The following is a 15,183-nucleotide window of genomic DNA, read 5'->3' as shown; positions in this document are numbered from 1 at the left end:
TGCTGTGTATTTTCAACCCCAACAAAAAATTATTTTTAAAACAATAGCATGTATTATTTCATGTATTCAGCGTTATCACGGAGCGGGATGCTAAACAGGACACTAAAATATGAAATTATTACCCTGAAATGAAGAAAACAATCAATCCCTTCCTAGAATTTTCAGTGTATTTCAAAAGAAATAGTCCGTCTCATTTGGCGACATTGATTATTGGAGAAGTCTCCGTTTTGTTGCGTTTCTGCTGCTAATAATTACAGATGAGACTAAATAGAGACGCTGGGCGACTCATCAGCCTGGAAGGTAAGTATCATTTATTTTATTGATTCAAGAGGAGGCACCTTGATTTGCGGAGGGTTATTGACTGCAGAGAGAGAAGCTAAATGGTTAACGTGCACGTGATTAACCCTGTCCAAATGATAACCTCGTCTCGTGCTCGTTAGTGTGGCCTACACGTCACAGAATCTATTGGAACATTTTAATCTGTTTATTTTATGAAGCATATTAAAGAGGATAAATAACATTGCAACATAACGTTTCGTTTAAAATGTTATTTTTTGATGTATTATAATATAATATTTGGAAATATTTGTTGATAGATTATATGTATATATTATATTTCCGTTGTATGTCGTGCATTAATGCATTAAATGAGAATATGCATGCATGTTTTCTGTGTCGTTACATCGTTTTTTAAAAATGTAAGGTGGCATACAATATAACGATTATTCACTTTGACACATTTTCTTATTTAATTTTTATTTAATTATTAAGTTTTAGATTTTATATTCGCCGTTAACTGTGTGGCACAATTTTTATTTTTTGATTGTATTTTAACAAACTGGTTTGCGTCGCGTTTGCGCGTGATGGTGAATTTAATTATTGGATTAATTACAAGAAATAAAAGGAAAAAACATTCCACATATTTAATTATTTAAGTGTTGGTTTATAAAACATTTAATTTATATGTATGTTTCCTCGAGAAACATCGTTTGTTATTGTTAGTCAATCATCGCCTCCTGTACAATATTAAATAAACTAAACTATTATAATTATTTATTCCAAGATGAATATATGACCAACGCCACACAGCCTGTTAAACGATTTAAATTCGAAATTTAAATATTATAATTATAATTATTTAGTTTTTTTTAGTTGAAATATTATTTGTGTCATTGTTATCAACAAAAATAACTATAAATAACAGTCGAATTTAATTAAGGGGTGTCTTGCCATCCACATGTTAGAATCAATCTTTTTTTTTTTCCGGACATAATATAATAATAAATCAAAGTTCCTTTATTTCAGCATCAGAGGATAAATGCATTTATTCTCTGATGCTGAAGAAAAATAAGATTCTCCAATTAAATGTCAACTCCTTTATTTTCCATCCGATCATTTCTACATTTAAGAAAACACACACCGAGCCCCGCGTCGTCGTCCCGCCGCCTCCTGAGCGCGAGACGAGAACCACCGTCCCGCTTCCGGAGCTTTAACACGTCACAGCTACTAAAGGGCACCTCGCGCGAACCACCTGCTTCCTCACCTGTTCACTCAGAGAGAAGTCACGCTGGTGTTCAAATTCAGATTTAAAAAAGTTATAGATGTGTGTTGTTGTTGTTTTTAAATATAAATATATATAAATCAACAATTGTCAGTCTTTTGGAGGATGATAACCACGGGCTTAGTGGGGAGAGACATGGCTGCTCGCGCGCAGCAGCGCGTGCGGCCCTGCCTCTCTCCCCTCCCGCCTCATTGTTTACTTTCTGAATCACTGTAAGCAAATGCCATCTGTTTCCCTCGCCGCCGTCATCTGCACCTTAATTACCTAGCCAACAGGCTAATGGAGACGATATTAAAACTACATCTTTCTGACATTCAAAGTAATTATCTGCGCGGGCGACGATCTCCCTCGGATATAGGAAAAAAAACCCGTCCTGCGCTGATAGTTGCGAAGTAGAAGGCCCGGCGCTGATTGGAGAGATTACAGATTAGAGGCTCATGAGGAATGGATTAAAAATAATAATAATAAACAGCCTGTGTTTTCTCATTAGACGGACTGATGGGTGTTTCACTGTGGCCGAACGGACTGCAGGTTGCTGCAGGATCATTTAAGAGGATTTCATCACCTGCACACATTGTTAAAAATCAGATTTTAGTGTTTATTGAGACATATTTACGTGCTGTTAATGGCTCTGGTTAATAGGAGGATATGACAGGTGATTTCATTCTGAAGGACGTCGACACAGATGAGGGGCATCGCTGATTTCATCCAAAACATCAGCCTATTTTTTATCTATTTTTTTGATTAGGCTGATACCGAAAAGCTCATTTTTTGGGGGGTAGAGAAAAAAAATTGCATTATGACAGGGATTATGTTCTCTATTATTCCTCGCGGCCCAATTAAAAATGCCCCCCGCGCAATTAAAAGTGACTGTGAGCACTTAGAAAATCCAACATTCTTTTAACCACTTCATTAGGCCGATGCATCAAAAAGGAAAAACAACAAAAAAAACTATGCGATGCTTTCATTTCTTTCAGGAAGGCTACAGACGAGTGGGTTTTTAACACCCTTTTTTTAAGAGCACAACAAAAGGCCATGCTTGACCCAATATATGTAGCAGCATGTTTCCGCTGCCCCCTGCACCCCGGCGCGGCTTTCTAGCGGCCTCTCCCACCGCCGCGGCCCCGCCTGCAGCCCGGCTGGGCCCCGGATCCCCCTCCGGCGCTCTCCCGCTGCAGCAGCCGGCTCCGACACACAGAGGCAGAGGTTAGAGTAGCAGTTAGACAAGGGGCCGCGGAGAAAAGAAACGCGCTGGGGTCTTTTTTTTTTCTTCTTCTTCCCTTCTTCCACAGAAGTATTTACACGCTTGACGGGCACGCCGAGTGGGCTTCCAGACCGTTAACCTGCCGCTTCACACCAGCTCCACCGGGATTAAAGCATTCCTTTAAGGGCAGAGTCAGTGGACACAAATATAACACATACACGCCGTCACAGCTCCACCAAATGACTCCTCGATTCTTCAATCCTAACGGGCTGGTGGTGACCTAAAGGTGCCATAATGTGCAGTTTTTACCATCAGAGAATGGAATAATTACACACGAGGCCTGTAATTAGCCTCCATCAGCGTTTACACTAATTGTGCGCGAGAAGACGGGAGATTAATTAATGGCGTCATGGACCCGTATTCAAAAATGTAAGTCAGATGACAAATATGAGCTACATGTAGGCCTATTTAAATATCAACAGCTACTCATAATGTGACAGTATATTAATACATATTGTATGAATTAGTATTCATACAATATTCAGCAGTATTCGTTGTTTTTGGATGATTTTGGATGATCATTTTAACTACTTGTGGCTCTACAACGACCCATGGTTTTATAATTATAGATTTAAAAAAAAAAAAAAATAACCAAAAAGCAACTAAATCATGTGTAAAAAAAAAAAAAAAAAAAAAAAAAAAAGTGCACGCAGCCGTGCAGAAGTCACAAAGACAAACAGCCATACCGGCTAAATGACAGCAGGATTGGCAGCGTAATGAGGCCATGTGCTGCAAACACTCGAGCTGAAGAGGCAGAGAGAGATAGAGAGAGAACGAGGGAGAGAGAGAGAGGAGGGGAGGGAGGGAGAGAGGGGTCTCTCAATCATCACTCTTCACCCGCTAGAATAACACTTATTTGTAAATGGGGGACAACCCCGCCAATGGCGTATGAATATTTCAAAGATTTGAAGGGTCTCCAATGTGCCAAAGCGGTTGGCCAGCACTCACACTATCCCTCTCTCTCCCCCTCTCTCTCTCTTTCTCACACACTCACGCGCACACAGAAAAGAAAGGAGGGGGGGAAATACCGTTTTTGTGCCCCCGAGGTAGGTTGGCAGGGATTATCTTTGTTTAATGAATGGGCTACAAGTGTTCATCAACAAGGCGAGATTATTGGGTTCACTCGCTCTCCCTTCTGCGAGGCCTGTGGTGGCATATATGTGTGTGTGTGTGTGTGTGTGTGTGTGTGTGTGTGTGTGTGTGTGTGTGTGTGTGTGTGTGTGTGTGTGTGAGAGAGAGAGAGGAAGACACACTGCGGCCAATTAAAATGCACTCTCCCCTTGCTCCATCCCTCCACATCTGCCTCCCTTTCTCCGCCGCCGAAAGGCGCAGAAAAGAAGGAAGCTGATGAATGGGCGCTCATTGAGATCACAGATGGAGTATGGCTTTCTTTTTGCAAGAAATTTGAGAAACACCATTGTCCCCAATCAAAACTCAATGTGTTCGCCTACAATGGCGCCGGCTTTGAGCTGCGCCGCTTCAATTGGCCTTGTTTTTGAAACTTGAAGTGTTCGGCACAAAGACGAGGCCCTCCTTGATGTCACCACGGCTTCGCATCAGTGCGCGCGATGCGTGTGCGCGTGTGTGTGCGTGTGTGTGCGTGTGTGTGTGTGACTATGCACGTTCAAGGGAAAAAAAAGAAAAAGAAAACACAATTAATATGAAGCTGTGATTACTCCCCCTTCACGCCACTGCACCCATTCAGGACCCCACTGGTCCATTTATTGCTTTATCCCACGCGGCTGATAATCCGAATACCACAGGGTTTTTTATTTATTTTATTTTTTTATAAAAACCCGCGTGCAGCGTGGTATGACGAGACAGATCTGGAAGTGCGCGCGAGGAGGCCGCTCCAAATGAACCGAGCAGTAAAGCGACTAACCGAGCGATGATGACGCGCTGAGAAAGTTAGCTATTCGTTTAATACGCGTTCAGCCTCAGGTATGTTAATAGTAGAATATTTGTAGATTAATCACTGGTATAATATCAATTCATTACATTTATATTAACAAAACCAGTTTTCGATTTTTCACATTCACGCGTGGAAATCTAAATTAATCAAATAATTACATTATTTTGTTTGATTAATATTACACAATATAACAATTGTGTTATTTTAATAAATTAGCCTTTACTTTTGTATTGTTTTTCTTTTATTATTATTATTATTTTTCACCTGAAAACCTATTTTTTTTACAGCTCACACTTTCTCTCCATCACCGCCCACTGGTACCAGTATGACCAGTACGACCAGCAGCTTCACCTTTAATGCACATTTTCGTTATTCTCGACGCCCTACAAAATATCAGCAACACATTTTTTTGGAGGAATATTTCCTATCATATTTCACCCTAAAAAATAGCTTCAGATTTCCCCCATAAAGATTCTCCATTACAGACTGAAATTATTTCATATAAAATGTCATATTGTTCTCATCTACACGAAAAGCAGACATTCAGGTAGATTCAACCGTTTGATTTTTACAATAAGAATACTAAAAAAAAGTTTTAATTACATATAAATGTTTATGAAAACATCAAAAAGAGTGGCTTCACTAAATTGGATGGACTCTGGCTGCACATAGTCCAAGTAAATCCTCATTTATTTGCCAGTTTGTTCTTGAATGAGCAAGAAAACGCACAGAAAACGGCAGAAGAGGGAGAAGCTCCAGGTCTGCTGCATGAAGGCAACCCAGTCCAACTGTGTGAGGCTCAACCTGACACAGCGTTTATTCTTCTGGGTATATATTAGAATTATTTAACCATTACAACAAGTCATTAAAACAGAAGGTATAATTAAACCAATTGCCTACTTGTTACATATTTGTCCTGCTATAGTTCAATGTTGGTTGATTGATTGATTAAATGGCTCGTTTTAAATCAGTGTGTGTTAATAAAACAGATTTTCAAATCAGATTGGTTACATGTCTGTCAGGAAAATGCTGTCTTTTTTTTTTTAAACATAAAACCTAAAGTCTTTCCATGTCTATTGTGTCGTCAACAAACAGAGAGGGAGAGATGACCCTCCCTTTGTGCCCACCCAACAGTTTAAGCTGCATAGATTCTGTTTCTTTGGGCGGGCCCGGCGTCTCTGAGAAAGTAAACTTGGGGTGACCCTCCAGGTTAGGCCAGTCTGGGACGCAGGCGGGGATCCTGTGATTCGAGGAGCCGCCGTGCTCCGGGATCTCTGAGGGTCCCACTTCAAAAAGGAGGGAGGAGAGATCGCTTGTGTCAGGAATTTTGTTCCCTCGCCAGTGGGCTGCATTCTTGACCCCGGCGGAGCTGGTTAAACATCACGGACGCTTTCCCCTCTTTTGTCGTCGGGGAATCAAGACAGCAACCTGATGTCGCTACCGCCGAATGTGTGGTAAGAGAGTAAGCTCATTACCACACAGACGCTTTCTCATCCCCCCCCCAATGTGTCACATTTAAGGGGTGCTGCTGATGAAGACATCCAGCCAAAGTTTGACTAATATGTCAACAAAAAAACACATTTTCCTTTAGAAAAAAGGAGAAAGGAAGTCAATTCTCCAATTTATAATACAATTAAAGTGAATGCTTAAAGGCTACAAATGATGTAAACTTTGAGAATCTTTTAATGGATGTTTCAAGCAGCTTCTTAAGAGGAGGGTCCATGGCATTTAAAATCAGCTTTACTCTCACAAATTGCCATATTTAATCAATTCTTATATATAGTCATGACTGAAGAGGCCCACAGGCTGATGTCACTATAGTGAACATGTAATATGTTCGTTAATATGTTATTTCTCTAAATCATTAAAAAACTGTTGACTTTTCCCAGAAAAAAAGAAGAAGAAGCAGCAGCTGATGACAAGTTAGGTCAGGTCGAGAGAGAATATCATTATGTCTCATTGGCGTTTCCGAGCGTATCACCGTCACAGAGCAACATGCCTGCGCGCATTAAGTTCAAAAGGCTGCGTGATAGAAACTGTAATCTCACACTTGAGAGGAGCGGCACTATGTGCACCGTCTCCCCGAGGACGACGCTCTGACAGACGAGCCGGGGATGGTGCACCTGTCTCCCGTCTCTTGCATAAATGCACCGGGCTTCACGCTCACTGAGCTTCCTCGCCCAGCTCCGACCTCGCCCTCGCCCCGAGACGCAAACTCCATGACCCGTTTGTGCCCTTAGAGCATCAAGCAAAACTCCCAACTCTCACTGGTGACATTCAAGGAATCCCCACTGGCTGGTTTGATAAGATAAGGAACGGATTAAAGACTTTAAAACTGAAGATTCTGGAACCAAACATGGAGGTTTTAGCATGATCATCAGGAATGAGTTTATTGGCTGACCTGCAGTCTGATTTTTGGAGGGATATTTGAACTGTGTTACCTGTAATGTCTTCGTGAAGGCTGCTTCATCGCTCCACTGTTCCCACATCAGAACGCCACATCTATGGTTCCCTCAGGGGGGAAAGGGCTGCAAAATGTGCCACAATACATAGATTTCATGGACCGAGTCAATGTCAAAGATCTTTAAATAAATGCAACATAAAAGTCTGTATTTGCTTACTTTGTTGTGTTCCTGTGACTGTTTTTTCAAAACTTTCAAGGCCCTGTTTTCAAGGAATAAAGGTCTTTTTCGAGACTCATGGAAAAACCTACGTTTAGATTTCCTCCGGTAACAAACATCATGTGAGAATGAGGATTTCTTTGGTCGCCAATACTGTATCACACCTTGTTTCAACTAAAACGGTTAAACATTCCTCACTAAATATTTTTTTAATCGTCAGAGAAAGAGAGAGAGAATTTGTCCTGCAGTGTTTCTGTCTCGCTCTCTCTCTCCGTCAGTGCCTGGAGCGACACCTCTTGTCTGGTCAAACCCGGGGAAGTGTGGCTGGCTGAGCACATCAGGTCGACTCATTCCTCGCGTGAGAAACAAGACGAACTCACACACACGCCCCGGGATGAGATACTCAGTGTGTCAGTTTTTTAGAGTGTGTGTGTGTTTGTGTATAACTTGCTTTACCAAAGACAACTACATGGTTAGGAATGACCTTATAAAACTTTTTGACACTCAGATTTTCCAGCAATAAATAGGTTTGTTGTCTGTTTCACCCACCGGGATTAAAGCGAAGCTTTCGGAGCTCCCGTTTGAAAGATGACAAACTCAAAACAGCTTGAAGACACTTGGTTTCCTCTGCTCGTGTCCTCTAGATTCATGTAAGGCAGATCTAAGATCTAGCTCCGGGTCCAAACAGGGTCTAACATGGTCCCCCCTAAAGAGTCCACAACCACTGAAGTCTGACTTTATAGTATACTTGCACAATGATTTAGGAAAGTCGTATTGATTAATTACTTCTAGAACATTGCAAAATAAAATGATCAACTCTGTAATTTGTGTTTCTGGTCACTCCAGCATCACAGCACTACTTAATTCCACTTAAACTTAATTCCTCCCCCAAAGCAGCTCTTGATCTGCATTAATTTCATATTCCTGTCGTGTTTTTTCCCCCCTGAAGCAGATTGTTTGTGACGATGGCCCTGCTGGGGTTCTCATACTTTGCCTCTTGCTGACAGAGGCGCCCCGCCACAGATGGAGGGCTAAGCCCGCATGATCTCGCCTCGCTAAAAGCAGGAAATTAGCTGCGGTGTGGCTGATATTACCAGGTGGCGTAGTAAGTGAGAATATTAAAACATAGGAAAATAAAGTCTGTCGTTGGTAACGGAGATGTGAAGATGCATATATAAACTTTGGGATGTGTGGTAACCGAGACGTTAGTGGACAGATCAGACGTTAATGAGAAGTTGAGAATCGGTGGCTGCCTTCTGATTTACTTTGTTTGATTAAGGCTTTTGTTTAAAGCAACCAACTGTCGACATAAACCCTATTTTTTTAAATGTATTTAAATATACGCTAAGTCTATAAAGCTGCATTAATCCCATAATATCTCCTAGAGGAATGTCGTGATACGGAAAATGATACTGATTTCAAAATCTGATATAAAATCCAATGATCTATCTACTCTGGACCGCCTCAAATTAAGATTTATATATATTTATATGTGTGTGTGTGTTGTAACAGATTTCCAGGGCGAGACGAATTGATGTTCATATTCATATATTTTATATAATGTATATCAAACTAAAACTACAGCATCAAACTTAAAAAGGATAAAGAGAATAAAGAAAAGGAAAGAAAAAAAAACTGAAAACTGAGCAATCCGTTGGCTTGTGGAGCAGTGTTAAAACCGGGGGAGGGGTTGGGGGGGGGGGGGGGGGGGGGGCAGAGACAGAGGGGGCGCTGCAGATGCTGCAGGAGTCCCATCACGTCCTGTTCATCATCCCCGCGGCGGACGGCGGACGGAGGGGTGGAGGATGGAGCAGGGGAGGGTGGGGGAGGAGGGGGGAGGTTAAGGAGTTTTGGGAAGGTTACGGGAGGAGATACAGGGGGAGATGAAAACAGCCCAGACTTATGTCAGGCAACGTCTCTTCTTGCTGTTTATTTCATTTCGATTTTTTAGCATTTTTCTGAATTCAAACACAAAAAAAAAAAAAAAAACATGTTCTAAAAAAGCAGCCTTGGTGTGTTGAATGTGGAAACAAGGGGAACAAGTCCATGTTTTTCTTCTTCTTTTTTTTTCCTCTCTTTTTTCTTTTTTTTTTTTTTCCTGTGGCAAAGATTCATCTTCTCAGTCTCTCAATGCTGTCATCGGACTGTGTTGTGTTTGTTGGGGAAGGTGGAGTCGTGAAGTGTGAGAGGATTTGAGAGAGAGAGAGGGGGAGAGAGATAGAGAGAGAGAGAGAGAGAGAGTTTGGGGAGGTGAATGTTTGGCTGTGTGCTTGTGATACTGTCTTTGCTCCTCTGTGCAACACGTGTACACTAGGACTCCCGTGCCACGACCAGGCCGAGGGCAGAGAAGCTTACTTGCACTTGTGTGTCACTGGACGTGCATGCCAGTGTGTCTGAGACGATTGGTTTTATGTGTTGTGTGTGTGTGTGTGTGTGTGTGTGTACTGTAGGCCTGGACTGGTGGGGCCCATGCTCGGTGACTATTGTGTGTCCAGCCAGTTCATCAGTCAGTTGGTCCTCTCAGCTATCAGAGGGCCCTTTTTTCCTATTCTTTAGCCTCCAGGAAGAGCGTCTCCTGCGGAAACAACTTGGCCTCCAGCAGAGTCGATCCTGGTTCCAACTGGGTGATCTGAGGTGAGACAAGACGGGGCAGTGAATGTCAGAAAAAAGTGGAAAAAGATCCCCAAAATGTCATCTTCAAATCAGTTGCCCATAACCTAAAAATATGAAATGTACAAACGGAACCAGCACATTCATATCTAAAAAATAAATCTACCACTAAATGTTTCTGCCAATGTTCTAATCCATCCATCAACTGTGTCCTCGCTGCTTAATGCATTACATGTTTCTTCTGCACGGAGCTGCTATTTTCCACGAAGAGATTTTCACCAAAACACTGTTAGACAAACCTTTGGAGTCGGCTATGAAACACAAGCAATTACGTTTTAAAATCTCCAGTTTAACCCTAAAATACGAACCTCTTTAAATCCCCTGCCGATAGTCTCACCATATATGCCCTGCGATCCAGAGCGGAGAACAGTGTAGCTTTACTGCTGAGTTCATTGAATGTGTGTGTGTGTTTGTAAGAGAGTGTGTATTATTCTAACATCATGTTTTAAAAAAGTCAAGACAGTAATCTGAGCAGCGAGAGCTTAGTTTCCCGACGAGGGCCATCAGGTTTGTTTTCTTAAAAGGGCTCCGATCCAGAACAAACTGATGAAGGTTACAGGACAGCAGAGGGTGTGTGTTGTAAAAGCTTGTTGGTGTGTGTGTGTGTGTGTGTGAGGATTGAGAGGAGAACTGTGTGTTTTTGATGGCTTATGATGCCTAATTTCATCTGTGACAAAAGGTCAAACGGGAACGTAGAGGAGAGAAACATTTATCTGCATTGAAGCCTCTGCGTGGCAGCCATTGTTTATGAAACGGGAGGAATCACGCAGTACCACCCACAACGGAGCTGATCGAGTTAGCTTACATGAAGGGGGTCTGACCTCTGTTTTTCCCTTAGCTTATGTGAGCTAATCACCGGAGGGGTTGGGTTACGTCGGGCCAATCTAACACCTGGGCTGAACGGGCGAGTTGGTGTGACACCGAGATGTGTCCAGGGCTTATCTGATGACTGCTGCGTCAGCCCCTCTGATTAGGCCTCCTATTCTAACCTCACAGTGGGATAATTAACCAGCTCCCTGTACCTGCTGGAGAAGGTCGGGGGGGGGGGACAAGCCTAGCATGGTAAAGGTCGACCTCACAGCAAGCGGACTATTGTAGGGACAGAAACGTGAACTCTGACCGTGAACTGAACCACAACTTCACCTCCTGCCGTCTTTATGAAGTGTCCAGTATTTTAAAAGGCTAAATCCAGCTCGATACACAAATCCAAGAAAAAAATACTTTGTTTTTTTTCTAAACTGCTAAAGATTAAACCATCAAACAATTGTAATAGAAGAACAAAACAGAACATTTGCAAGATTTACGATATTATAGAGAACATTAGATTTACACTCACATTAACTAGACAATAAAAATACACAAGAGAGCTAACACAAGGTACTTAATTAAACAGCCTTGAGTATAATTCAAAATATTGATTATATTACATTTAATTGAAATATTCCTCGATTTATCCTTCTACCAATCACACCTGAGATTATGTTTTCTTCTGAAAATAATTTATGAGCAAACAGCAAAAAAAATAAATAAAAAAATCTACAATTTAAACTTGTGAAAAATAAGTGAACCAAGATGGTGTTTGAGAAAGGGTGAGAAAGAGGAGAGGAGGGGGGGGGGGAGGCAAGTAAATTAGGGGGAAGGTGAGGAGGACGTATCAGCATCAGACAACCTATCCCATCTCCCATGGGTGTTGGGAAATGTCACACCACGTGCACTTTGACTCCGTGTCTTTCATCTCCCCGTCCTCATTTCAACGTGTCATTTAGACTCTTGACTTTTCAGCGGGGTCCCTGGGATCCCGCTGTGGGCGAGGAGGGGTTGCCACATCAACCTCGTGCCCCTCACCTCGTCAGCCGTCTCACGGCACAGCGGGGAGCGAGACGCCGCGAGGAGAGGTGGGTGAAATGGTGTCTTTAGGAGCGTGTGTGTGTGTGTGTGTGTTTGCTGGAAACATATTCCATCCCGGCGGTGGGGAAAACGTCCAACAGGGCTGCGGCGTTTCTTTTCCCCACCTCAGGAGCCGAGCGCCGCAAATGGCTGCCATGCTAATGAACCCGACAGGCTGTTGTGACACCACAGCATCAGGTAGGAGTAAATGAGGCTTTGGGGGCGGGGGGAGCAGGTGTGTGTGTTCGACTTGTAAGCGTGTGTGTGTGTGTGTGTGAGCTCTTAGTGAATTCGGGATGAGAGTTTGTGCCCGTCGTGCACCGGGGAGACGGCGGGGGGAGAGCAGCATCTGACTCTGAAAAAGAAAGTAGGGAAACAAGATGCCACACTGACACAGGAGACGGGCGCCATCGGTGATTGTTTACATTGTCATCCAATTAACAGACCATAAGCATGGAGGCATCTGTCAACAAACAAAGCTGTTGTTTTTCCTCTGCTATGCCTAAGCCATTTTCTCTCCTCCTGTGCCTACACAGCCATGCATACATGCATGCATACATACATGCATACATACATAAAACAGATACAATTTAGCTCTCTGCTTTGCCAAGAGCGAATATAAATCATCAGCCAATTTAGATCAAATCAATCAGCTAAATTAGGGCCTGACTATTTTAAAACATGACATTCATTTATAAAGACAGAGAGAAAAAAAAAGATTTTCCCCGTTGTTAATTAAAATTACACAAATGAACAGAATAATTTAATTGAACAAAAGCAAAAATCTAAAGAGATGGTACAATATCTAGACGCTCAGCATTAAAAACTGGAACTAATTAAAAAGACAGATGGTGCTTCTCGGCAATCTTTGATATTTTGTCTTTACTTTCCTGTGAAAGAAAATTGAATGACAAAATAATCAGCGAATATCAACCCCGTGTATTTGGCGTCATCGAGCAGCAGATTTTTCAACGGTGGTCAAAACCACACAATTAACACTTGACGTGAAGTTTAAAACAAATATCGGGATGTACGTTGCTTGATTGAAATGAATAAAACACATTGATAACAGAGGAGGCGACACTCGGCAGCCATGAAAGACAAGAAAGGGAAAATAAACACAGGCCCTCAAGATGTCCATATCCAACATAATCAAACGTGCAGCTGAAATAACGCATTTTTAATGAAGCCATTACAGGCCCTACTATGTTAATTAAAACCAAATAACTTGTCTGTTTTAAACTAGTGTTGTCAAGTGTTTATTTGGCCAATTACAAAAGCAGTGGGAGATCATTATCTGCTGCCAGGAGCGTTGACAGCACGTAGCGCCGGGGCGTGAATAGAAAAGAACTGACTAGAATGCGGCACTTCAAAGGGAGAAATGCACCGCCGCGACCAGACGGGGGGCATGACTGAGGGGTAAAACAGAAAAACTGGGAACGGGAGACAGAAAAGGGGAGAGCGAGGAAATAGGAGAGGAAATAAAGACATAAGAATACATCGTTTTTACTTAAAATATATATTGAAAAGGTTTTTTTTGAGTATGGTAAAAAAAAGGAAGGGATATGGTGGGGGAGTGAGAAGGCATATGGAGGATACAAAGGCGGAGAGCAAAACAAAAGTATAATTGAGCAGGGAGGCAGAGAGGCAGGGATGGGAGGAAAGAGGAGGGAAAAGGGAGACAGAGGGAGGGAAAGCAGGGAGGAAGAGGAGAGGTTTGACCGTGAGGAGGGGGCTGAGATCCTGAGGGAAAAACTCAGCTTTTAACATTAAAGATTCCCTCTGGATTTGTTATGTAAAACATACTCTGCTTTGAATAATAAACTCTGCTTTTTCCCACAAAATAAAAGTTCTATCCTCGTATTAAAAGGTGTTAAATCTTCACCGTTATTGTGGAAAAATATGCAAAAAATGGTCTCCTCCTGGACTAAAAACCTCTTCTCAGTATACGTGGATGTGTCAAGTTTGATGTCACGAAATCCTCCCGTACGATCACGCATCGTTCTGCACAGCAAAGCTCAAACGTTTCAACTGAAGTCACAACAAGCGAGGTGCGTTTCGGAGCCGAGATCAGGGAGATACCAGCGTGTGTGCACAGCCTAAGATCGAGCCTCATTCCACATCCATTTCTCGGCTCCGTCTCCGAGAATGGAAGCTGTGGGTTTTCGTGTTATGCGGAGGGAACATTCTGAGAACAGTTCCCGCGGAAGAGACTCTGAGTGAAACTACTTTTTTAAAATAAACTGTCGTAGTTCTTCCTGCGAATCCGATGATGGCAGGACAAGAATAACAAAACACGCCAGTATAACAGATGTAAAATCTATTTCAGCGCGGCGCTTCGCTTCTTCCGTGCCACTGTTTATTTGTTCCGCATCTCAGGTTTTGTCTAAGAATCATTGGGGCGACAGAGCTGACGGAGCTGGAAGAAGGATTAAGAAAAGGTGAAATAGAGTACAGTATCACAGTGAGGAAACTAATACGCTGGTTTGACAGTGTTTTGGTGTCTATGAGCAGCCGGGCAGGAAGAGCGGACGGTCGATTATTATACCGGCAGTCTAAACACGTTCACCGCGAGATGAAGAGGGAGAAGACCTCGGGCCCTTTCAACAGCGGTTTGCGCTCAACAAGTATCAAAGAAAACGAAGGAAATTCTTGAATGGAAAGCTGAAAACTGAAACACTAAAAGTCTCCCCCTCCTTCCTCAAACTCGCTGACAGTCAAAAAACGGAGGAAGGGTTAGCTCCCTGAGCACGGCTAAGCCTAGTACAAATGATGCCAGTGTAAGGCCTGCTGTAGTGCTGAAGAGATAAGCCACTGATACCAAATGTTGGGGAAGAGACTGAGTCCAAAATTTGGAGACTAATAGACACTTATCAGCGGAAAAAATAAATAAATTATGAATCAAAATGTGAGATCTGGCTGATATTTTTAAATTAAGTTGTTTTACAAATGAGAATAAAATGTGTTACCTTATATTTATCCCACTCAATGCTTTAGTTCTACGTAAAAATATTCAACACGACGTGAGCAGATCCAGCTTTTTGCGTTCCAGCTGAATGTATGGAAGCTGAATAAAGCGGGCTGACGAGGAGGGAGATAGCAAAAGAAAGAGTGACACTGCACAAAGCTGCTGAAAACTTGAAAAGGGAAAGAAGGTTTCAACAGTTGTGCAGTATTACAAATGCAATAGTGGTCTATCCTCTATCCTCTGATCCTGGCAGAGCAACAGTGAGAGCGTCTGGATGGGATGGAGGCTTTCTATGCTCCC

At 42.4% G+C, this 15,183-nt stretch overlaps 1 protein-coding gene across 1 annotated transcript in view; it reads right to left on the bottom strand.

Annotated features, from left to right (window-relative positions):
* Positions 1 to 8,889: 8,889 nt before the first annotated feature.
* The window catches only part of faf1 (Fas (TNFRSF6) associated factor 1), a 54,156-nt gene continuing 47,862 nt past the window's right edge, over positions 8,890 to 15,183 (bottom strand). The window contains exon 19 of the mRNA XM_084011986.1: positions 8,890 to 9,987. Within this exon, the coding sequence (XP_083868112.1) occupies positions 9,904 to 9,987 (84 nt within the window). The 3' untranslated portion in view covers positions 8,890 to 9,903. The remainder of the gene's footprint in view (positions 9,988 to 15,183) is intronic.

The sequence above is a fragment of the Eutrigla gurnardus genome (genome assembly GCF_963514095.1).
Source record: "Eutrigla gurnardus genome assembly, chromosome: 6".
In the NCBI taxonomy this organism is placed as follows: Eukaryota; Metazoa; Chordata; class Actinopteri; order Perciformes; family Triglidae; genus Eutrigla; species Eutrigla gurnardus.
Note: the sequence above shows the minus strand (reverse complement) of the source record. Positions and strands in the feature narration are given on the sequence as shown.